The following is a 24,058-nucleotide window of genomic DNA, read 5'->3' as shown; positions in this document are numbered from 1 at the left end:
ATAATGTGAAATATCTCCTTGGAAAAACCACTGACCTGGAAAATAGATCCAGGAGAGATAATTTAAAAATAATTGGACTACCTGAAAGCCATGATCAAAAAAAGAGCCTAGATATCATCTTTCAAGAAATTATGAAGGAGAACTGCCCTGATATTCTAGAGCCACGGGGCAAAATAGAAATTGAAAGAATCCATCGATCGCCTCCTCTAATAGATCCAAAAAAGAAATCTCCTAGGAATATTGTCGCCAAATTCCAGAGCTCCCAGATCAAGGAGAAAATACTGCAAGCAGCCAGAAAGAAACAATTTGAGTATTGTGGAAACCCAATCAGAATAACCCAGGATCTGGCAACTTCTACATTAAGAGACCGAAGGGCTTGGAATGCGATATTCCGGAGGTCAATGGAGCTAGGATTAAAACCTCGAATCACCTACCCAGCAAAACTGAGTATCATGCTCCAAGGCAAAATATGGATTTTCAATAAAATAAAGGACTTTCAAGCTTTCTCAGTGAAAAGACCAGAACTGAATAGAAAATTTGACTTTCAAACATAAGAATCAAGAGAAGCATGAAAAGGTAATCAAGAAACAGAAATTGCAAGGGACTTACTAAAGTTGAACTGTTTTGTTTACATTCCTACATGGAAAGAGGACATGGATGATTCATGAGACCTCAGTATTAGGGTAGCTGAAGGGAATATGCATATATATATATATATATATATGTTTATGTATATATATAAGTGAACGTGTATGTATATATATATGTGTATATATATGTGTGACACAGGGTGAGTTGAAGATGAAGGGAAGATATCTAAAAGAAATAAAATGAAATTAAGGGATGAGAGAGCATCATACTGAGAGAGGGAGATAGGGAGAGATAGAATGGGGTGGATTATCTCACATAAAGGTGGCAAGAGGAAGCAGTTCTGTGGGAGGAGGGGAGAGGGCAGGTGAGGGGGGAATGAGTGAACCTTGCTCTCATCAGATTTGGCCTGAGGAGGGAATACCATACATACTCAGTTGTGTATCTTACCCCACAGGAAAGAAGAGGGAGGAAGAAAAAAAAATAAAAGGGAGGGTATGATGGAGAGGAAGGCAGATGGGGGTGAAGGTAATCAAAAACAAACACTTTGGAAAGGGGACAGGGTCGAGGGAGAAAATTCAATAAAGCGGGATGGGTTGGGAAGGAGCAAAATGTAGTTAGTCTTTCACAACATGAGTATTATGGAAGGGTTATACATAATGATACACATGTGGCCTAGGTTGAATTGCTCGACTTCTTAGGGAGGGTGGGTGGGAAGGGAAGAGGGGAGAGAATTTGGAACTCAAAGTTTTAAAATCAGATGTTCAAAAACAAACAAAAAAAAGTTTTTGCATGCAACTAAAAAATAAGATACACAGGCAATGGGACGTAGAAATTTACCTTGCCCTACAAGAAAGGAAGGGAAAAGGAGATGAGAGGGGAGGGGGGTGATAGAGGGGAGGGCTGACTGGGGAACAGGGCAACCAGAATATACGCCATCTTGGAGTGGGGGGGGAGGCTAGAAATGGGGAGAAAATTTGTAATTCAAACTATTGTGAAAATCAATGCTGAAAACTAAATATGTCAAATAAATAAATTTAAATTAAAAAATACATAGTAGGCATTTAATAAATGTTGATTTACTGACTGACATCACCTGGGTCTGACAGTGTACACAGCAGTCCATATTCATCATCCCCTACTTCTGCAAAGTGAAAAGGAAGGTTTATTTCCTCTGATGTCTCTGGGAGCCAAGCTTGGTCATTATAATTACATGGTATTCATTGACATTGTGTCATTGTGTAGGGTGCCTTCCTCACTGGGCTTCCTTCTCTTTGAATCAGTTGGCAGAAGTCCTCCCAGGCTTCTCTGTCTTTGTCAGACTTATCGTTTCTCCCAGTGCCATAATATTATATTATATCCATGTGACCCATCAAGTGTTTAGTCATCTCTCCATCACTGGGCATCTGTAAAAAGTGTTCCCGTGAACAAAAAGGCTAGCTTTCAGAGCACTCTAGAACATCCCCTCATTAGAGAAGGTCTTTTCCTGAAACTAAGACTGCTGAATGAAAAGAAAATGCTCTATTTTTCTTAGTAAAGAACTTTCTCTCTTAAGCTTTGACTGTTGAGTGGCAACCAGCTGAGTAGAGGCCTAAAGGTATGGGTTAGAATAGGTGACATTGAAGATTCTCTTAGCTCTGCAATTCTGGAACATTCTTGGGAGCATGAAATGATGGGAGCAAAAGCAAGAAGGTTCAGGCTTTTGAGATCAGTGTGGTCCGATGGAAAGAGAGTGGGATTTGGCATCAGAGGACCTGGGTTCCCATTCTAGACCTGGTACTGACTACTTGTGACCTTGAAATGTCCCTTCCCCTGTGTGGGCCTCAGTTCCATCACTTATAAAATGGGGGGAGCAGTCTAAATGTGGACATAAGTCTCTTCCACCTCCTGGCCTATTTTCCTCTAGTCCAACTCTTTTATTTCTGAGAAGAAGAAAATGAAGGCCACACAGAGAGGTTGTGCCTTGTCCAAGGTCCCACAGGTAGCAGGAAGCCACACAGCTAGCATTCAGACCAGGTCGTTGGAGGTTGTCACTCCAAGGTTGGGTGCTTGTCAAGGATAACACAGACAGGATTTCTGTTCTGCTACTGGTTGGACTAAAGAAGACTTCTGAGGGTCCTTGTGACTGACAGGCTGTGCTATGCAGACTTCAAGTCCAATGTTCTTTCCACAACACAATTTTAATGAAAAAAGTGCCTGCCATGGGCAGTGTGGCATTCTAGGCAGCCAGGAAACTGTCATAATGAGGGATACCTGGCCTAATCAATCCACAAGCATTTATTGAGTTCCTCCTCTGCACTGGGAAATGTGCCAGACACTGGGGATTCCAAGAAAAAAACTCAACCAGCCCTATTCTTAAGGAGTCTCCATTCAAATGAGGGCAACAACAGGTACATGCCATAGTATCCACAAACATAGTGGCCATGTTGGGGAAGGACCAGGAAAGGCCTCACTAGAGGTGACATGAGCAAGCTGAGTCTTGAAGGAAGCTGGGGATTCCAGGTGTCAGAAGGGAGGAGGTAAGGCTTTTAGACGTAGGCCAGGACCTGCAAAGGCTCAGATATGAGAGACTGAGTGTCATGTTGAGGAGAAGTGGCAACACCAATTTAGCTGGGCTAGAGTATGTGTAATGGGGAGTGCTACATACTAAGGCTGAAATGGTAGGTTCTAACTAGGTGGTGAATAAACTTAAGGTCCATGTATGGGGTAAGATTTTAGTTTATTATAATATGGAGGTGTCCTCCTCTAGAAGGAATGAGTCTCTCATCCCTGGAAGTCTTGGAACAGAAGGTAGATAACCACTGGCTGTGAACGTTAAGAGGTTTCCTTTCTAGGTACATGTTGCAATGTATGTACTCTGAGGTCCCTTATGGCTCTGAGATATTCTGAGTCTGTGACTTCCTTAAGACACTGAGGCACACTTAGAAAGGACAGTAGATTGGGGGCGTAAGAGGGAGGGTAATAAATAAACAGGGTTCAAGACTTCTGAAGACTGTGGTCATGTGTCATGGCAGAGTGGGGCCGGATGTAGAACAAAAAGAAATGAATTTCTGCCTTGGCTTGTTCATTTACAGGCTGTGGGACTGTTGGTCCCATGCATGCTCCTCTACTTAAGTACTCTGTAACATGGTGCTTGTAACATAATACAAATAATCCTTGCCCTTCCTGCCTCCAGAGGCTGGTGTGGGGAATCAAGCCCTTTGCATGCCTTCAAAAGTTAAGAAAATGGTAGGTGTTTTGATGATTAAAATCAGCTTTGTTGGGACATGGAATGGATGTGAGCTGTACTGGGAGCCCCCAAGTGTGGAAAAGAGAAAAATGAACTTCCAGGTGAGGTCGGCAGCTCCTACTTCCTTACATCAATCTCAAACAAAACTTCTCAGCTCTGTGTAACAGGGACTCGATCTGGATAAATCCATTTCTGATTTCATAAGAGGGATACTTGGGAAAACAAATAGGATTTATATTACTTATATATTATTTATATTATATATTAATATATATTCACCTTCCCACCAAATCTGCTCATGCTCATTGATTCTGTGTCTATTTTATAAAGAGAGCTCTCATTTCTAGAATGCATTCAGGTTTGCAAAATATTTTAGTGAGAAGAATTCTGTGAAAGGGAGTCTAATAACTTCGGTCTTTAGAATGTAGCTCCTTCAGGACAGGTGCTGTTTGGTTTTTGACTTGTATCTACCACCTAGCACAGTAACTGGCACATAGTAGGTACTTAATGATTATTTGGTGAATGGAAATAAGATTATTCCCATTTTACAGAGGGGGAAGCCAAGGCTCCAAAAATATAATAAGTCTACCGAGTGTCACATAGCGACAAAGTAGTGGGGCCAGTATTCAGACCTCACCCCCTTCTCACACTGAGTCTACCATCCTTGTTACTTCAGCATCCTGCTTTTCTTCCAAGGGGTTCCCGTTGCTTCTGCCCCTTTCCCTGATTCTTGGGTATTATACCCTTATACAAGGAGACGGTAGTAACCCCGGTAGTTTGTATGTCCAGCTCTTTTGTACCTCAGTCCCACAGATTCAACAGATATCATTGACCTAAGATGAGGAAACACTACCTCTTGATTAGAGTTTTCCATGAAGTAGAATGGGGTATTGGAAGAGGGTTGGTTCATCACTGAAGGTCTTCAAACAGAGACCGAATAACTATTTGCTGGGGACATTGTAGAAGGGATTCCTCTTTGTGGGTGGGTTGAACTAGGGTGCTGGAAATGATGAAAATCAAAAAGAAAAATAGAGGAAATTCTTGTTTACCCCCAATTTCAAAGTATTTTTTGAAGGGGGGTGAGGGTAGGAGGAAGAATGCATGATGAGGCAGGGAAGAGGTCAATGGAATTCAGCCTCCCTGACTCAACTGGGAGTGAGGGCTGGGGTCATTTGGTTCAGACAGTCTAGGAAAGATGTTTTCTGAGCTGTCTTTTGAGTTTCTTTTGTGCTAACCAGTAGGATGTGTAGAACTGAGAAACAAAAGAGCTAAACATGTGCATGTTAGCCAAGACTACTATTGTCTCCTTGCATAAGGGCTGTAACACTTACTTAGGAAGCAGAGGAAGGGCAGACACAATGACAACTTGCATAGCAGGCAATAGAAGAGGAGGAAAGAAGTAGATCCTGGGTGGAGTCAGTGAAGTTGGAAGGAGTTCTTTATTCTAGCTTGGAGCTCCAGTTGCCAGGACCAATTTCTGGACCAAGGACTAGACTATGTCTGGAATATTACCCTGAGCTCCCAAGAATCCTCAAGGAAGCACAGGTCACACAAGAGAGAGAAGGGTCAAAATTGGTATGTGGTGCTGCCCACACCCCATCACTAGCAAAAAACTTGTGCCCCACAACACTTCCTTCCTACTTCCATACATACCTCCTTTCTTCCCTCCCTTTTTTCCTTCATTCTTCCCTTCTCGTGTATCTTCCTCCTTTATTCATTTCCTTCCCCCCATTCTTTCTACCTTCTTCACCTCTTACTTTTCATTCTTCTTTTCTTCCTCCCTCCCTTCTTCCCCTCTCCATACCTACCTTCCTTCTTTTTCTCTTCTCTCACTTCCTTCTTTCCTTCCTCATCCCTCCCTCCATCTTTTCTTTCTGTCCTCCCTTCTTTATTCTCTTAAATCCTTATTTCTTCCCTCTCTTTTTTCACTTCTTCCTTCCTTTCCTTCTTTTCTTCCCTCCCTCCTCCCTCTCCCTCACTCCCTTTCTTTCATTCTTCCCTCTTCCCTTCTTTCTTCTTCCCTCCAATGCTTCCTCATTAGTTCTGTGTGCAAGGGACAATTCATGCAGCATGCAAGGGACTAGTGGAATCAGGAAGCAGAGAGGAAGATTAAGCATCTGCAGAGTTCAGGCAGCACATTGCCGGAATGGCCTCCAAAAAGGATGTGTTTTAAAGTTGTCCATGAAGCGTGAGCAGGTCTTTGAATGATTGTGCTTTGGACATCAAAGGCTCCATGAGCTGCTGAGTGCTCCCCACTGACCCATGGCTACAGCACTCCTATTTATTAAGGAGCTGTGTGGAAGGCTGAAACATGCACTGGAGGGCAGGCCACGTAAGCTTCCTGTCTGACTAGACAAATCTTAATGTATTGGGCTTTCCAGAGTCCAGACTTGTTGTGCATGTCAGGGTGTATGCACACGCACGTGCCTAAGTGGATGGTGCGTAAGATGAGTTTTCTCATTTATCGTCCGGGGTCCTTAGACTGAGATCTTGAAAACCAGCACAGTTAGTAACCACTCTTGAATTTCACCCAGCTTCTCTATTGTTCTATTTCTCAGTCATTCCATAGTTCCTCATTAGCTTTGCTCCTGGGACCCATCTCATCTGTGCCCATTTTCTGGAATTTTAAGTGGGTGGTTGGGGGTACAATAAGCATAAATAACTTGTGCCAAGCATATCAGGAATAATCTCAAGGAGATCAGATGTAGCCAAAGGAGAGGCTGGGAAGGGCATGGAGGTGTTCCCTAGCCATTGTGTATTGAGTTCTGGGGGACAGATACATGCCTAGTGACCTCTCTGATTAGGAATGGATAGCCTTCAGCACCCTGGGTTTTGAGGACTCAATCACCCAGAGCTGGCAGAAATTCCAGAGGTCACCCAGTTAGACCTCTAACTCCTTGGGAAGGCCTTTCTCTATGGGGCAGAATCATTGCTTCAGCAAATAATCATTAGACACTTTCCTTCCTAATTTGTTGTTGGTACAGGAGGTAGTGCCTGGGGCCATTCACAACAGTAGAGGAAGAGAAACAAGAAGAGGAGAGATTTAGCATATGAAGAGTTTAATTAGTGAATAAACGTTTATTAAGTGCCAGGCACTGTACTAAGTGTTGAGGACCAGTCCCTGACCTCAATGAGATCACAGTCTTATGGGGGAGACAAAAAGCAAACAAATATATACAAAACGAGCTCTATACAGGATAAAAAGGACAATAATTAAAAGAGGGAAAGCACTGGAAAAATAAGGAGTTAGGGATGCCTTTCTAGAGAAGGTGGAATTTTAGTTGGGACTGAAAGGAAGCCAGAGTGGTCAGTAATCTGAGCAGAGGAGAGAAAGCAGTCCAAGTATGGGGGATTGCCAGAGAGAATAGCTAGAGCCTAGAGATGGACCCAACCGGAAGGTATGGGGTGTGGCCAGAGAGAATGTCCAGATCCTAGAGATGGACCCAGTCTGAAGGCCAGTTCAGGCAGCACATACCCAGAATGGCCTCCACAGAAGATGTGTACAGAATCCTAGGTCAGATTCTGGGTGATGCAAGGTTGAAATAAGTCATCTCCCCTGCCCTCATGGACCTTCTAGTCTAGCAAGAAGAATATGATACATCCAGATACATGTAACGCATACATTGAAGTGTGTGACAAGAAAGGAGAATGTTTAGTGCAGGTGTAACAGGTATACAGGTATCCTCCCCCATTGGACTAGAAGCTCTTTGGGACAGATCCAAGTGCTATTTGCCATCTTTGCATCCAAAGTGCTAAGCACGGAACACTGGACACAATAGTCAGGTTGTGCAGTGGGTAGAGCGCTTCAGCCAGAGACATGAAGACCTGTGTTCAGGTACAACTTCCAACGCTTACTAGCTGTGTGACCCTGGGCAAATCATGAAATCACTCCTAGCCTCAGTTTCCCCATCAATGAAATTGGGATAATAATAGCACCTACATGCTAGGTTTGTTAGGATCACATGAGGTCATATATATAAAGCATTTTGCAAACCTTGAAGTGCTATATAAATGTTGCCATTGTTATTATTATGCATTCGATAAGTGTTTGCTGAATGAATGAATGAGATCCTGAGGGACAGGCACAGGTCATGCCTGGCTCAGGGGAAGGGAGGGGTGATCTGAGAAAGCTTACACGATGCCAGGTATTCCACATGGACGTTAATGGACTTTAATGGGTAGGGGAAAATTCAGCCACTGGATAGTAGGGGCATGAAGGAGAATGTCCAGGTAGAAGGAACAATGTGAGCCAAGGCAAGCCCAGGTCTACTTGGAGGCAGAGAGTTTTCCAATTTGGCTGGACCATAGAGAACTTCACAGACAAACTTGGATGGATCGTTTGAAGGTAGATTGTGGACGCCTTCAGAGCCAGCTTGAGGACAATTAGGAATATTAATTGATCCCTGTACCTTTGCCTAGACAGGAAAGGTGGAGCAGGGGTTGATTTGGACAAGCTGTGAATGGGGAGCTGAGGAAATTGGCTTCAGTTTCCTAAAGGAAATGGCTGAAGCTGAGAGCATGGGAGCCACATCCCAAGAGAAAGGTGAGCTTAGCCTGGGTGGGAGTTGGGGATTCAGAGATGTGGGAGCTAGGCATCTTGGTCACTGTGTTTGCAAGCTGTTGCCTGTCAGAGCCTGGCTTCTTTCCAAGAGTGATCCCCAGGTGGTGGTCTGACCCAGCCTCTAGCCTGAAAAGGGGACTCCATGGAGGAGGATCTGAACTAACAACTCGTTCCTTAGATTTTACCTGGAAAGAAACTTTTTTTCAGGAGACCTGGTTTCAAGGTTAACCTTGGAGTGGTCTTAAAGAAGAACCTGGGTTTTGCTGCTTATGAGGAACAGTGATGGTGGTGGTGGCGGCATCCAGACCTGGGATTCCATCCAGGCGTGGAGCTCCCCATGAAGGAACGCTCTCTACCAATACAAATTGACACCTACTTTGCAACTTCTTATCCATCAGAGTTTCCTGGGGCAGTGTGAGAATTAAGTGGCTTGCTCCTGATCTCACAGTCAGTAGTTAGAAAAGCCCCATTCTTCCTGACTCCCAAGCCTGCCCTTTGTCTACCACACTGAGCAGCCTCTGTTATTATGCTTGCTGTCAGCTAATACTTCAGTGACATTTGAAGTCTTCCAAAGTACTTGACCCTTGACAACCTCGCAATTCTCTTAAAATAAGAGCTTTGTATCAGATACTCCCTAAGGCCCCTTTCAGCTTCAGCCCTGCTAGGCCCGAGGTCCAGCCTCTTTCCTGCCATTGCTGTGTGACCTCGGGCAAAGCACTTAACTTCTCTGAGATCCCATTTCATCCTCTTTGGTACAAGAACAACAGTTCATATTCACTGACCTGATGGGCTAGTTGGAAGTACTAACATGCTGCTTGGATGGGAATTATCAGAGGGTCCCAACCCAGAGTGTCCAGAGCCAGCAAACTCCAAGTACCTGAGAGCCAATTGGTAATTATCACTGAAATCAGAAAATGGCCATGAATAGATACACTTCTTTTAAAGGCATGAATAATAGTGATTAGACTTTGAAGTATATCCTACATACTTTTTTTATACATTGGAGTTTTAAACATGAAACAGTGCACCGTGGCTCTGGAACTGGCTCTTACAGGTGATTTAATAAGTGAGAATTGAATCTGTGAGTGTCTCACAGCTCTGGTATAGCTCACCAGGGTGGGGACAAACTTCGATAAGCAACTCTGCCTCAAATAGTTAGCAATGGCATGATGTTGACCTCACTCCAATCCTGCTCTTTCTCTTGCTGGTCGATCATTTGATCAACAAATATTTATTAATCACATGCAATGTGCCAGGCACTGTGCTAAGTGATGGGAACATCAAGTAGAAAGAACAAACTAATCCCTGTTCTTAAGAAATTTACATTTCAGTTAGGGAGACAGTTCACACAAACACACACACACACATGCACACACATTATATTATATAAAATATATAAAGAATGAATAGAAAATAAATCAATACATAGTTGTTACAGAGAGAAGACAGACTGTTGCTCCTTATTAACTATAAAGAATTTGATTTAATGTGGAGAGAACCACAGAATCTCAGAGCTGGAAGGACATGAACTGACTGCCTCCTCTGACCCATACCTGAATGTGAATGTCCTCCATAATACCCAGAGGCAGTAGTATGAGTTGGACATTTAGAATGAGAAGACCTGAGTTTAAATGCTGCCTCTGCCACTTGCTACCTGTGTGTCCTCAGGCAAGCCATTTGCCTTCCTGGGCCTTGGTTTCTTATCTTAAAAAGTGAAGGTGAACCCTTAACTTCTTTCTAATTATAAGTTCTCTGTTCCCTGTCATCCAAAGCTCTAGACTTGGTAGTGATAGGGCAGGGGGGTGAGGATCACCACATACCAAGGAAGCCCCTGTTCATTGCACATGCTACATGAAATTTGGAGCTCAATGGGGAGGGCCCCATTCCCCATCATAAGCCACAGGATGACAATCCCCTTGCTAAGGTCTGTCTGGGTCATTGGCCGAATGCTGTGCTCTTTGGTTTATGTGGCAAAAGATCAGAAAAGTTTCCAGCAGTACCTGGGACAGCAGCCACACCTGGCAGACAAAGTTGCGGCTCTCAATGGCTCTTGCCCAGCACACTACAGATGCCAGGCTACTTGGTGTCAGCTCATGAAGCAAGGTGGTGGCTCTGCAGTAGGCAGGCCTGGCAAATCCACCAAGCTTGTGGGTTTGCAACCCAACCTTTCTTCAGGATATGACAGGTAGGCAGGCTTTCAGGAGCCAAGGTGAACCCGAAAGGCACACATGAGATAGATGTCTGATTTTCTGTATAAGGGACCACACAGTCAGGAGCCTTTTGAGACAGATGTTTGGTCCAATGCTAAGATTCTTTGGAGACCTTTAGAATAAAGAGTATCAGAGTACACCAGGAAACATTCGGGGCCTACAAGGAGTGATTAGAGCAGGGAATGTTCTAGCTGTCAGAGGTTTTACATATCACTTAGTCCCATTCCTCATTTTACAGATGAGGAAACTAAGTCACAGAAAGGGAAAATGGACATTACACATCAAATCCATTATGTTACTGCCTGTGGCCATGCCCTGAAGTCACAGAGAATTGTACAAGGCCTTTCGGTTCTTTACCCTTCATCGATGAGATCCCAGGAAAGAATCCACAATTCACAGTGGAAAATCCTGGCACTGGGAATCAGGAGACTGGGATCCTGCTCTTCATTCTTCCCCAGTTGAAGCAAGTTCCTTCACCCTGGTGGCAGGGGCATGGGACGCCCTATTTGTCAGTAAAATGGAAATCATAATACGACTCCCTGGTAGGAAGAGGCCCAACATTGGTGTCATGGCCTGGTTTGGATTCCAAGTTCCTAGACTTGCTAGCCACAGTTCTTTGGGGGTTTGAAAGCTCCAGGCTTGAGTTTTCCCATGTGCTGGAAGGCATTAATGATGGATGTTCCCAAAGGTGCTTAGGAACCTCAGGGAAAACTGGGCTGTGTATAGGGCTGCAGCAACATGAGCTAAGCCTCTAGGGGATCACTTGACTATGAAGGGAGACAGGAGATTAGAAGATGCTCTCACTTCACCTTTGAGTCATGTGACCTTGGGCAAGTCATCTCAATTCACTGGGACTGAGTTTTCTCTTGTGAAATGGTTATCATCAACATCATCATCACCACCACCATCATCCTCATCACCACCACCACCACCACCGTCATCATCATCATCTTCATCACCACCACCACCACCACCATCATCCTCATCACCACCATCACCACCACCATCATCCTCATCATCACCACCACCACCACTATCATCATCATCATCATGGTACCTCCAGTGTTTGTCTCCTACATGGGAGAAAAATACCACACTTCTCTGAAGGGATAGTGACGTCTTAGAGGGTTTTCTCATAACTCTTCCTAAGTAGAGGGGACCTCTCCCTGACCAGATTTCATGGCCCAGTGAGTACTCTGGCTGAGCCACACTGACTCTGCTGTTCCTCATGATATTTAACTTTTATTTAGTGCCTACTATGTGCCTGGCACTGTGCTAAGTGCTTTACCAGAATTACCTCATTGATCCTCACAGCCCCCCTGGGAGGCAGGTGCTCCTACTATCCCTGTTTTATGGCAGACGAAGATTAAGTGATTTGCCCAAAGTCATACAGCTCATAAGTGCCTGAGACTAGATTTGAACTCAGGTCTTCATGGCTCCAGGCTGGGTGTTGTGTGTACTGTGGTGCCAGCTAGCTTTCCTTGTCATCTTCATACACAATAGTGGGAGGAAGAGAGACAGACTTCCCAATCAGCACAGCTCTGGATGAGGAGAAGAGATGGTGCCAGGGGCAGAGGGGCTCTGTCTTCCACTATCCCCAGGCTGGCCTCCTGGGAAGGGGAAATCACACCTACTTCTCAGAGGGTAAAATGAGGAGCAGTGGGGGGGGGGGTGGCAGGAGGGAAAGTGGTGGGCAAATTCCTGCTTGGGAGTGTGGAGTGCAGGGATGGGGGGCTTGCTAACAAAGAGAACTGTCCTAAAGTGGGATGGATTGTCTTGAGAGGGAAGGAGGTGCCCAAAGCTGGAGATCTCCTGACATCATCAAAGTCTTGATGGCCAGTGGGTAAAGGGTGGTTGTCAGGTGCTGGATTTGGCATTGCATGGCCGTGTTTCAAATCCCAGCAGTCTTACCATCATTGCAATTTAGGACCATTTGCATAACTTCTCTTATCCTCAGTTTTCTTATCTGTAAAATGGGAGGAAGGGTGGTGGGAAGGGAGGCATCAAGCTGCCTGGTGCTCTGAGTCTGGCCCAAAATAACCCTTTGAGGTATATAGTAAAGATATCAGCATCCTCATTTTACAAGGAAGAAATCAATTCTCACTACAGAAAGGCAGCTTACCCAGCATTCCACATGTGCTAAATGTCTGGGCTGGGTCCCATTCACAGCTTGGTGCTTGGTCTCTGTCTCTGTCTTTCTATCTCTGTTTCTGTCTCTGTCTCTGTCTCTCTTCCTCCCCAGGGGACAATTCTCTGTAATGCTTTGCATGTGTGATAGGATTCAAAGGTGTTGAGGCTGGAGATTGAATCTCTGATTTGCTATGTGCCTTTGGGTTCCTGGGGATGCTGAAGTTGGGTGCTCATCGTTAATTATGTGAATGGTGCAACTCTGAAAAATAAAACAATCATAATGATGATAGTAACAATAAGTGACATTTATGGGACACTGCAAAGTTGGCAAAGTGATTTACCCACAGTGTTTCAATTTAATATTCCAAGAACCCTATGACATGTAGGTACTCACCAGAATTACTGCTGCCTCTGTATTTTCCCACAGAGAAATAGGAGTGATCCCTCAGGTGTTTCTAGTTAAGTTTAAACACTTTTGCCTGACATTCAAGGCCCTCTCCATCTGGCCCCACCCACTTCTCCTCCCTGGCTTTTTCACTTCCATTTCCATTTATCCTTTAAGGTCCCATGTAAATGCCACTTCCTCCAGGGATTCTCCTAACTTTATAAAGGTGTTCCCGTTAGATTTCACAGAACACTTTGCCCTTCTCCGAAACACTTATGTAATCCATATATCATAGTTAGGTTGGTTACTATCTTCTGTTCTGGGCATAGACAGCACTCAGTAAGTATAAAATGCTGGAATGCTTTCACTTGTTCAGTGATTTCCCTTGTCTTGTGGTTAGTCAGGATTTGGGACTTGAATCCAGTGTTTTTGTTTTTCCATTAACAGAATCTCTTTTTAAATGAGTAAAGTCCTTTTCTTTTTTTAATCTTTCCCAACCAAATCTTAGTGAGGTACGGAGTCACAAGAATCATCATACCCTTTTTACCAAGGAGGAAAGTGAGGCTCAGCCAAAGGAAGTGACTTACTCCAGGTCACACCGAGAATCAGAATCAGCAGAGACAGACTGGACCCTAGATCATCTGACTGTAAGCATGGTGCTCCAGCCAGTGAATCAAGCAGCTTTAAGTAGGATTTCTCTCCTCATACTCACTGCAAGCAGTGAGGCAGGTTGGTGGAGTAGAAAAAAATGCAGATTTAGGATCAGGTGATCTGAGTTTAACTCATCTCTGCCACAGAGTTGCCGTGACTCAGTTTCCTCATCTGAGAAATAATGCCGGCTTTTTGGCCACCTCAAATGAGATAACAGATGGGAAAGCACTCTGAAGACGAAAAGGGCCCTCTCTAAATTCCTACTGTGCATGACAACTTCCTGTGTCCTGATGTGATGCTGAATCTGAAAGGCTCTGCCAGTGGAACAAAAGGTTTGACAGAAAGGCATCAGGAATAGGCATTACTCACTTGCTCTTTTGCCCTTGTCCAAGGACTGTTGAGAAAGATTCATCTTCAGGCTGTCTGTGAGGAATGAGATCTCAAAGCACATGCAGAACTCTGCACAGGCAGGAGGGGCATCTGACCCCTGAGGAATGGAAGCCCTGTGCTGTTCTATGCTCCCTTTGCCTGTTGTGATGCACATGGTAGGCACTTCATGAGTGATTGGGGAAAGGAACTGACTCATTCCTATTTTCATGGATTCCATGTCTCTGGAGTCCACATTTAATAAGGTTTGGGGTATAAATATTCAGGACTAGCCTTGTGCTTCTGAGTTGACCTTCCTCTGATTTATCCTTCCCTTCCCCCCACCCACCACCATGCTGCTCATCTCTGGATGCCGGGGCTCCTCCGCTTGGCTGGGAACCCACTGTCATTCCATATCCTCTTTACTGAAGAGACAGGAGCTACCCCACCTGGAGGTTTCTGATCCAATCCCTGGAGCTCCAAGCTTCTTTGTAACCTGGCATCTGCTGGCAGCTTCCTCCTGAGCAGCACCTCCTTTGAAGGGAACGGTAGAAGTGAACCTCAATGTAAGAGGCAATTATACATGGTTAACATGCCTGAACATCAGGCGAAGGACAAGAAGAACAATCTCAGCTTAACCTCAGAGCATCTTAATCTGGGATGGATTTTTCTGGCTACAAAGAAGAGCCCAGGATGGCGCCAGATTCCCCCAGTCTCCTCCAGTCTCCTTGATGTGAATGAGCCAAGGTTTGGTGAGAAAACTCAGGTAGTCTGTGTGTGAAATCCCCAAAGATCACAAAGCCTCTCACTGTTCTCTAGGAAATGGGGCAGTAGGTCACAGAGTACCCATCAATGCCAGCCTAGCCCCTGGCAATGCTGGAGCTTTTCAGGGCAGGGCCCTGAGGCTGCAGATACCCCCAAGAATGAGCTAAGCCATGCTCTATATTCCCTCTTCTAGGATCATTCTGGAAACAATTAGGCAAGAAGCCAGGAAGCCCACCAAGGGGGGGCCTCAATATCCAAGTGGTCCTGGGGTGTCTGGCTTGTCTGTTCCCTAGCCAGATGCAGCCAGTTTATTCTGCTTGGAGGATAGAATCTTGGCAGAGTCCAAAGGGACAGTGGATGGGAGTGAGGCACCCTGAGTTCAGTCCCCTCTTGTCCTTGGCACTCTATGAAGAGGCCTTCCAGAATTCTGGGCTCTTAAGGTTGGATGCCAGCTCATAGGCCACTAGTCCAATCTAGATGGCAGTGATAATAAGCAGTGATAACAGTCATATTAATAATGACAACAGCCACTACAGTCTGCAGGACACTTCAAGGTTGACAAAGCGTTTACATATATTATCATATTTTTGCCTCAAAACAACATTGTGAGGCAGGTGCTCCCATTCTGCAGATGAAGGAATTAAGTCCCACAGAGATGAAGTGACATGCTCAGGGTCACACAGCTAGCGAGCATCTGAGTCAGGATTTGAACTTGGGGCCACATCCAGCTTCTCAAAGTAGCCCAGAGAATCTGGAGAACAATGATTGGGAACAAATTGACCATTAAGAATGTCTTCATTCTGACAGCTACATTGGATCAGGATGGTATGCCTGAGAGGTAAGCTCCCTGTCACTGGAGGTCTCCAAGCAGAGGCTGGATGTCTGCTTATCAGGGAGCATTTGTGTTTGTTAGACCAAAGGTTGCTAAGGTCCCTCTGACTCTGTGCTGTGAATCTGTGATCCATGAAGCCCTCCCAGGTGAGCCCAGATGGAAATGCCAGCCCCCATCCCCTGGCCTCCTAAAGCCATTAACTTATGTTACAATCTCCCTGCCCTTATCTCATTCCTCCTTGGGCCAGTTCTTGTGGTTTTATTTAACTTTACACGTGGTGATTTGTCTCTAACTAGACTGTAAGCTCCTAGGTAGGGGCCATATTCATGAACATTATTTTAATCATTCTACAAGCATTAATTAAGCACCTACTCTGTGCCAGGCACTTTACTAAGTAATGAATGTTTAATACTAAGCGTTTATCCTCTACTAAGAATGTTAATATTAATTTAACACAGCAAAAATAAAATCTGTGCCATGATACATATTCACCAAGTGAAGACATGTGAGGTAAAAAGCTATTGGGCTTAATAGATAAAAGACTGGACTCAGAACCATGAATAGCTAGGTTCTGCCTCTGAAATTTATCAGTTATTCTCCATGCCTCAGTTTCCTCCTCTGTAAAATGAAGGTGAAAGAGACCTCTATTAAAGTCCATCTGAGCTTTCAATCTATGATTCTATAATAAATTATAGATGGGTTTAGCAGAAGAAATTCCCACGACAGGGATGCCCACACGAGGACCTGTTTTGTTGGCCCCTGACCATCACTCTCAGAATAAACGGCCTCACTCCCAGGCTCTGCCAAGTACTAGTGGTGGGAACAAGGCACCTGCCTCTCTGAATAGGCTGGAGGGGATGATCTCTGAGCAACCTTCCAAAACTCTTAGTTCTCCTATGGACACAGAGGAAGGGCTCCTAAGTGGCAGTTGGAGGAAAGACCCAAGCCGTTCCCAGAACCTCTTCCTTCCAGGGCCACCCCTCAATTGTTTATCTCCAATTTATCCCGAAGATATCTTGTTTGTACAGAGATGTTGGTATGTGGTCTTCCCCATCAGAGAGGGAGCTCCTTGAGGGTAAGGACTGTCTTTTGGCTTTCTTCCTATCCCCAATGTTGAGCACAGCATAGGTACATATTAGGTGCTTAATAAATGGTTAGTGTGTGACTTCCACAGAGATAGGGGGATATTAGAGATACGTGGCATTACCCACCCATGGGCTGCTAGCACAGACAATGAGCAGGAGTCCCTTCCTTAGCTGAGCCACCTTGTCTGTAGGCTGGGCTATTTCATCCTGAAAATCTGAGTCCCAAGTCACTTCGTGGCCTTGCCTCCTGGGGGAAATGGGGCCCTTGTCTAAGAGCTGCCTTCAGAGCCTCCATTCCCAAGCCTTTAATCATATTCACGGCTGGGTCCATTTTGTAAAGGCTTTGATCTCTTCAGATAAAAGCTGTCCTTGAAGTCAAAAAATATGATGGTTGTGAGTTACAAAAGGCTTTGAGGAAACAAGAGAAAGACAGAGACAGAAACAGGGAGAGACAGAGACAGAGAGAAAAGAAAGAGAAGAGAGGGAGAGGGGAGAGAGAGGGAGAGAGAGATGTACAGACAGACAGAGATGGAGGGGGGAGAGACAGAGAGATAGAGGGGGGAGAGACAGAGAGATGAGACAGAGGGAAAGACAGAGGGAGAGGGAGAGAGAGAAAGAGGGAGGGAGGGGAAAGAGAGAGAGAGAGAGAGAGAGAGAGAGAGAGAGAGAGAGAGAGAGAGAGAGAGAGAGAGACTGAGGGAGAGAAGGAGGGAAGGAGGGAAAGAGAGAGAATTTGTGTTTAGCTTCCCTCCATCTCCTCCCCAGCTGGGAGCCCCAAAATTTCATCTTCCAGTTATTGGCCATAAGTTCAGTCCAGCACATGTATCCTATGGAAGTATTGTGTACGATGTGTGTCTTTCCTTCATTGTAGAGCCAGAGAGTATTTAGAATTATTATTAGGGATCTTGAAACATAGAAAGTGAAAAGTTTTATAAACTTTGGAAAACAATTGTCAGAGCTAAAAGGGGTCTTACAAATAGAAAGACGACTGAGAGGGACCTTAGTATAGGGGATATCAGAGCTGGGAGGCACCTTAGAAAAGGGGATGTCAGGGCTAGGAGAGAGCTTAGAACAGGGGGTGTCAGGGCTGGGAGGGGCCTTAGAACAGGGAATGGCAGAGCTCAGAGAGGCCTTAGAACAGGAGATGTCAGGACTGGGAGAGATCTTAGAACAGAAGTTGTCAGAGCTGGGAGGGGCCTTAGGACAGGTGATGTCAGGAGAGAGCTTAGAACAGGGGATGGCAGAGCTCAGAAGGGCCTTAGAACAGGGGATGCCAGGGCTTGGAGGGGCAGTAGAACAGGGAATATCAGGGCTTGGAGGGGCCTTAGAACAGGGGATGTCAGGGCTGGGAGAGAGCTTAGAACAGGGGGTGTCAGAGTTGGGAGGGGCCTCATAACAAGGCATGGAAGGACTGAGAGGGGCCTGAGAAGAGGCAGTAATATTCATATTTCTTCTAAAATATCTTCTATCTAATAATTCTTACTTCTGTGGCATTTCAAGATTTTCAGACAAAGCCCTTTAGTGTTTCCCGTTCTGTGTCATTGGGAGCCACCATTACCCTCTTGGCCTTATGAAGTACAAAGTTTCATTCTTTATTCAACCATTCCGTGTGGCCTGAGGCCCTGACTCCCAAAGTGTACAGGGGAGGAAGTGCCTTTCATCAAGGCAGGTGGCATTTCAGTTATTTCACGTCAGGGAGCTGCCTGTAGCCCTAGGTGCCCCAGTGAGCTTCCCAGGGTCTCAGGGTCAGGCTCTGACAAAACAGGAAATCCTGACTCTACCAGGCTTGGAGGTCACTCTCCTCTGCTGGCCTTCTCTGCTTCTCATTGCTCGTTGTTACTGTTACCATAATGAATGTATTATAATAGTCACTGCTCCTACCTCAGTAGCAGTTTGCAAGTAGAATAGTGCAAGCCTCCCCTCCACCATCTTTTAGTCCTCTGGGCTTGTCCCTTTGTCATCTGTCCTGTCAGAATTCTGGTGAAGCATTTGGGGACAGGGAAGCTATTCCCTGATGGATGAGCCCAAACATACAAAGTTCAGCCACAGACCAAGGATGGGCCTGCCCAAGCCTTGGACTGGGCACCCAACCCCACCTAATGGGTGGGGGGCCTCTAACAGGGGAACTGTGTCAGTGTAGGATCTTTGATCTGAGATAAAGAGTGGGAAGGGAATTTAGGAAACATTAAGTCCAACTCCCTCTTTTTACAGGTGAGGAAACTGAGGCCCAGAGAAGAATGGGGATTTGGCCAAGACCGCAGAGCCAGGTTCCATCTAGAGCTCTGTCTGCTGCCCCATGCTGTATTGTTAATAATGAGATGGGGAGTCTGGGGATCTGAAACACCAAAGTGGACATTTCTGAAGTACATGCCCTGCCCTCATCCTCTAGTGGGTTAGGGCATGAGAAGTGGACACAGGCACATGATGGTAAGAGAGTCATGAACAGAGGCCACACACAGAAAGAGGAAATCATGGACTCCCAGCTGCCTCTGGCAGAGTCTGGGCCTCTGAGAAGCTCTGAGCTGACTAGGCACAGAGAAGCCGATGGTCCACTTTGGGGAGCTCCCTCTGCTGTGACATCCCAGGTCCTCAGAGGTTCTTTCTGATTCTAAATTTTCGTGATTTGGTCTAACATTGGGTAGCCTGAATAGGGAGAGAAGTTCTACATTAAGAACCAGACATGCCACTTCAGACACTCAACTGCTGTTTGACCTTGAGCAAGTCGCTTAACCTCAATTTGCCTCAGTTTCTTCATCTGTAAGACAAAAAGAATAAAAGCACCTCCCTCCTGGGGTTGTTGTGAGGTGTTTGTCTAGTGCTTAGCGCAGTGCCCAGCACAGGGTAGGTGATTAATAAACACTTGCTCCCTTCCCCCTTGTTGTTGTCATCGCTTTTATCCACTCTGCTACCGGCTGGCCATGTGACTTCCGGCCTCTGAAGCCTTCTCATTAAAGTGGGCAGGTTGGACCCCTGCTTCTACCGTGTGACCTCAGGTAAGTTCCTTTCTTCACTGAGCCTCAGTTTCCCCATCTCTAAGTTGAGACAGCTAAGACAGGTACATTCTCCTTCCCTTTTGAGTCTGCGTTTGCTGATTCTATTAAGTCGGCTTTATGAGGCTGACGATATGGGAGTCGATGCTGCCTCGTCAGGCCCTACTTCCTCTTCTCCTAAGGCCGCAGGCCCCGTGCCCTTAAATGCAGAGTGGTCCCAGAACCCCAGGCTGACATATTTCTTTTTGTTGATCCGCAGGTCTCCTGACAGCTGCAGCATGAGCGAGCGTGTGATCTCCTGGGGACGACGGCTTTAGGCTCTGCATGAGCTCCTTACCTTAGTCGAGTTTCTCCCTCTGTGGATCATCGCCCATTGTACGTCCTTCCCCTCCACCGTCTGTTTCTCTGTTTCTCATCAAAGACAGCCTCATTCTTCCACTGATGCCGTGCGCTAAAGTCTGTCTGGCCATCTAAGGAGCACCGAACTAGGGACCAGAGGGAGCAAAGAGATGCTTGGGCATTAGCAATACCAAGTCCATGGTGAGCGCCCGTCCCCGGGGTCCACTCAGCTGCTGGACTCGATGTGACCCATGTGGTTTAATGGGAGGAGTTGTCTGCAGAGAAGAGTCCATTCAGCCTTAGAGAAGACTGTTTTGTCTATGGGGGGACACTCAGGCGCAAGAGAGAGTCTCTCCTCGTGCCCTGGACTGTCTGAGCCGCTTTATTTTCTTATACTTTCAGTATATACAATAGACCAAAGAGCAAAATCTATTTTAAAGAGGACACAACCTTATTGTTAAAGTTATCTGGGTTAAATTGTAGAGGGGAGGTCGGGGTGGGGGGAGGGAGCAGAGACATGAATGATTCCTGTTGTCGCGGAGCGAGCTGGGCGGTTGCTGTCCAGCAGGCGTCTTTGCCGGGGTGTCTTTACCGGGGAGACGCTGCAGTCGGTAGTCACAGGAAGTGCGCCTGAAGAAAAGATTTGCCTCTAAAGAATGCAGACCGAGCATGGAGAGTCCGTAGCCGATGTTCTAGACACAAGGAAACAGACTTCCATAGAACACAGACTCGCCGCCACTGTGTAGCCACCCGCGCCGTGGCCGTGGCCCCTTTATCCCTCTGTACTTAGATTGACTTTATCGTACTAAAAATCATTTTCCGTTTTAACCAGTTAAACATGCCTCTTCTACCGTTCCATTTTTGATAGTTGGATAATCCAGTATTTGCAAAGAGCATGTTTGGTCTCCTGTGACCTCTGTCTCATCCGATGCACCATTTAGCAACAGAAAGCAAATTAAAGAAAAAAAAAAGTAACACTTGTTTGAAAGAGATCATTAAATGTATTTTGAAAATCCTAAAGTTATATATTTAACAGTTTTTATATGTTGTATATTTGTAGAGAATACTATTTAACAATTAACGTGGTAGCTCTCGCAGGCCTGATGAACAGTCTGACTCCCACTGGGCTTTCTAAACCCTCCAGTCCCGGGAGTGACCACACCGCACAGGATGTGAAGCATGGCCAGGGAGGATACTTTCGGAAAGTCGCCAATCCTGTTGTTTATGTCACATAAAGGCATCCAACCATCACACTGGTGGAAGATGGGGCTTCTTTTAGCTTTGTCTCTGGAATTTTGTGGGGGGGGGTTCACTCTATACTGGTCAAATTTGGGTGTAAAATATTTTAATCATGGCTTTTCCAATTGAGGTTTTTTTTTTTTTTCCTTTTCTTGTCCCCTTTGCCCACAAGTCTATTTTTATGTTGGTTGGCAGCTCAGTTGCTGTGTTCCCATCTTCCAAAGTCCTTAGCCTTAGTATTATTAGATAGGGAAGAAGTTACACTGGGGGAAGAAGTGGAGAGCTGGATTAATTCTGAGATCTGGTATCTTTCTCTAGTCACGCTGGGAATGTGATGAGATCACAAGAGCTGATGGTGTCCAGCTCTGGTATTCCTCTTTTCCTGGCAATGAATTGTAACCTAACTCCCGTGTCCTTTCTGAATTCCCACTGTAGTATACTACCTATTAGTCCAATTAACGTTAGGATTATCTTAGATCTATGCTACCAAGAGAAAGCATTTAGAGGATGATCAAGAAACCACAGACTAAAGCTCAAAAGGAAAATGTCCATTTGATTCAAGCCTGTTCCCACATTGTGGGGGACTTAATTTAGACAGGCAGTAATCATGAGTTTAGAAGTATATCTGAGGCAAACCAGTGTATATGATGCTTTTTCTTTTTCTTTTCCTGTTCCAAATTGTGTAACAGGTCTGACCTGTATCTGAATAGCAGTGAGCACCATTGGTTGCTGGGTGCTATATGCCGTGTAATGCAGGATGGCCCTCCTGCCCCACAAAGGAACAACAATGGGTTCCACATGACCGAGAGCACTGGGAGATACATCGACCCATAGGTTCTTCAGCCCAGGCTGTCTCCTCCTTCCTCCCACCTCCGGTTGTTTCTTTCCGAAGAGAGTGTAGTCGCCTTATTTAGCAAAGACTGAGAAATTTAAGATGTTACAACATTTTCTGTTGCTTTACAGTATTCAGTTTTTGTGTTGATTCCGCTAAATTATGGAAATAAAGAAAAAAAATCCTTTTATAAGTGAGCGTTTTGTTCCCTAGCCATGGCATGCACACAGTGGGAACGGTGGCAGATTCTGGGAGTAATGGGGAGTGAGAATTGGGAAGGGGCTTTGGGAAAAGAGCCAGTCCTTTTGAAGGGTTAGCTGCTGATGATAGCTGTGCATCTCTGACTTTGTTTGGACAATGCCTTGAACAAGGCCTACAGAAAAGAAGTGACTCATCTGACAAGATGCAGCCTCAGAGCCAGCATAGGCTAAATGAGGACCTCCCCAGGTTGGATCCTTATATGTTTGTATATCATGAGTTTGGTTTGTACCTAAGTGTTGGGTGAGCTAGATGCACCATTGTGAGGGGATTCACCTCTACCAGGGGAAGTAACTGCATTATGGTTTGGGGTTCTTTCTCTGCATCTTGCTCTGGTTTCTTTCACAGATATGGATCCCTTTAGCTCTCAATTGGACCAAATGTCCAGACACTTGAGATTCAAAGTTCATGACATTGTGTTGAATCCCTTTACTAGGGTATGACTGAGGAGAACAGGGAAGTGGCATGGGGCTAAATCAGAACTACTTCATTCCAGCTGTGATGTCCAATGTTAAAAATGAATTTTAATTGATATCTTTGTTATACCACCTAAATTTATCTTGACATCTCTCCCTTTCCCCCTCAAATCCTTCCATAGATCAGAACAAGAAAAGAAATTAAGAAAAAGAGGAAGGAGAAAAATACCAGCAAAATCAATCAATCCCTGGTCAAAATCTGAAAATCTCTTTGGCTGAGCATCTGCCCCTCTGCAAAGCTGAGGAGGGAGAGGGTTTTCTTAGAGGTCTTCTTTTATTTGGGGCCCATGCTCATTCTTTGTAATTCTGCAACATCCATTTCAGGATGTTTTGTACGGGTTATTTTTGTAATTTACCTTGTTGTTGGGCCATAGTTTTCTTGGCTCCGCTGACTTCACTTGTCATAAGTTAATATAGATATTTCCATACTTCTCTGTACTCGTCACACATGTCATTTCTTACAAAACAGTAATATCCCCCAACATTTATGTCTATTTCTTCCCCTCCTCTCTAAGATTAACTTAAACATTCCCTATTCTAATATCCCTCCCACCTCTGGCATTTCCTGTTTGGAGGCCTCTCCTGGCTTTAAATCCTCTAATATGGTAATGATGCTAGTGAGGAACATCAGATTTCTACAGCACAAAGTTGATCCAAAGCTGGCAGAGATGACTTCTGAGCTCTTTCCCAGCCCTGGGGTTCTCTGGTTCTTCTCTTTGATTCTGTGTCATTCCATGCAAAGAATTCTAGACCTGGAGCTCAAAGCAACCTCAGAGCTCATCTAGTCCATCTCTCTTGCTTTTTAAGAGGAGGACACTGAGATCTATTAGTGGTCAGGATTTGCCCCCAGTTGACCAGGGCATAAGTGGCAATGGCAAACCCTGGATTTGAACCCACATCCTTTGTTTCCTATCCTATGCTTGTTTCCTTGGGCCCATTCATCCCTGAATCAAAAAATGATGTAAGTGCCTTTTTGTACTACTTTTCAAATGGGAGAAATGTCCATTGAGTACAAAGTTATTAGCTACTTTTCAAATGGGAGAAATGTCCATTGAGTACAAAGTTATTAGCAGAAGGAGCACTAAACTAAAGAAGAAGAGGGATATATGACTAGATTCAAAC

General features: G+C 45.1%; 1 protein-coding gene across 2 annotated transcripts in view; it reads left to right on the top strand.

The window, feature by feature from the left end:
* The window catches only part of TAFA5 (TAFA chemokine like family member 5), a 582,115-nt gene extending 559,720 nt beyond the window's left edge, over positions 1-22,395 (top strand). For both annotated transcript variants that reach the window (XM_036761827.1, XM_036761828.1), the window contains exon 4: positions 20,052-22,395. In XM_036761827.1, the coding sequence (XP_036617722.1) occupies positions 20,052-20,060 (9 nt within the window). In that variant the 3' untranslated portion in view covers positions 20,061-22,395. The remainder of the gene's footprint in view (positions 1-20,051) is intronic.
* Positions 22,396-24,058: the final 1,663 nt, after the last annotated feature.

Source organism: Trichosurus vulpecula, chromosome 5 (genome assembly GCF_011100635.1).
Source record: "Trichosurus vulpecula isolate mTriVul1 chromosome 5, mTriVul1.pri, whole genome shotgun sequence".
In the NCBI taxonomy this organism is placed as follows: domain Eukaryota; kingdom Metazoa; phylum Chordata; class Mammalia; order Diprotodontia; family Phalangeridae; genus Trichosurus; species Trichosurus vulpecula.
The sequence above is the reverse complement of the archived record's forward strand: the minus strand, read 5'-3'. Positions and strand labels throughout refer to the sequence as shown.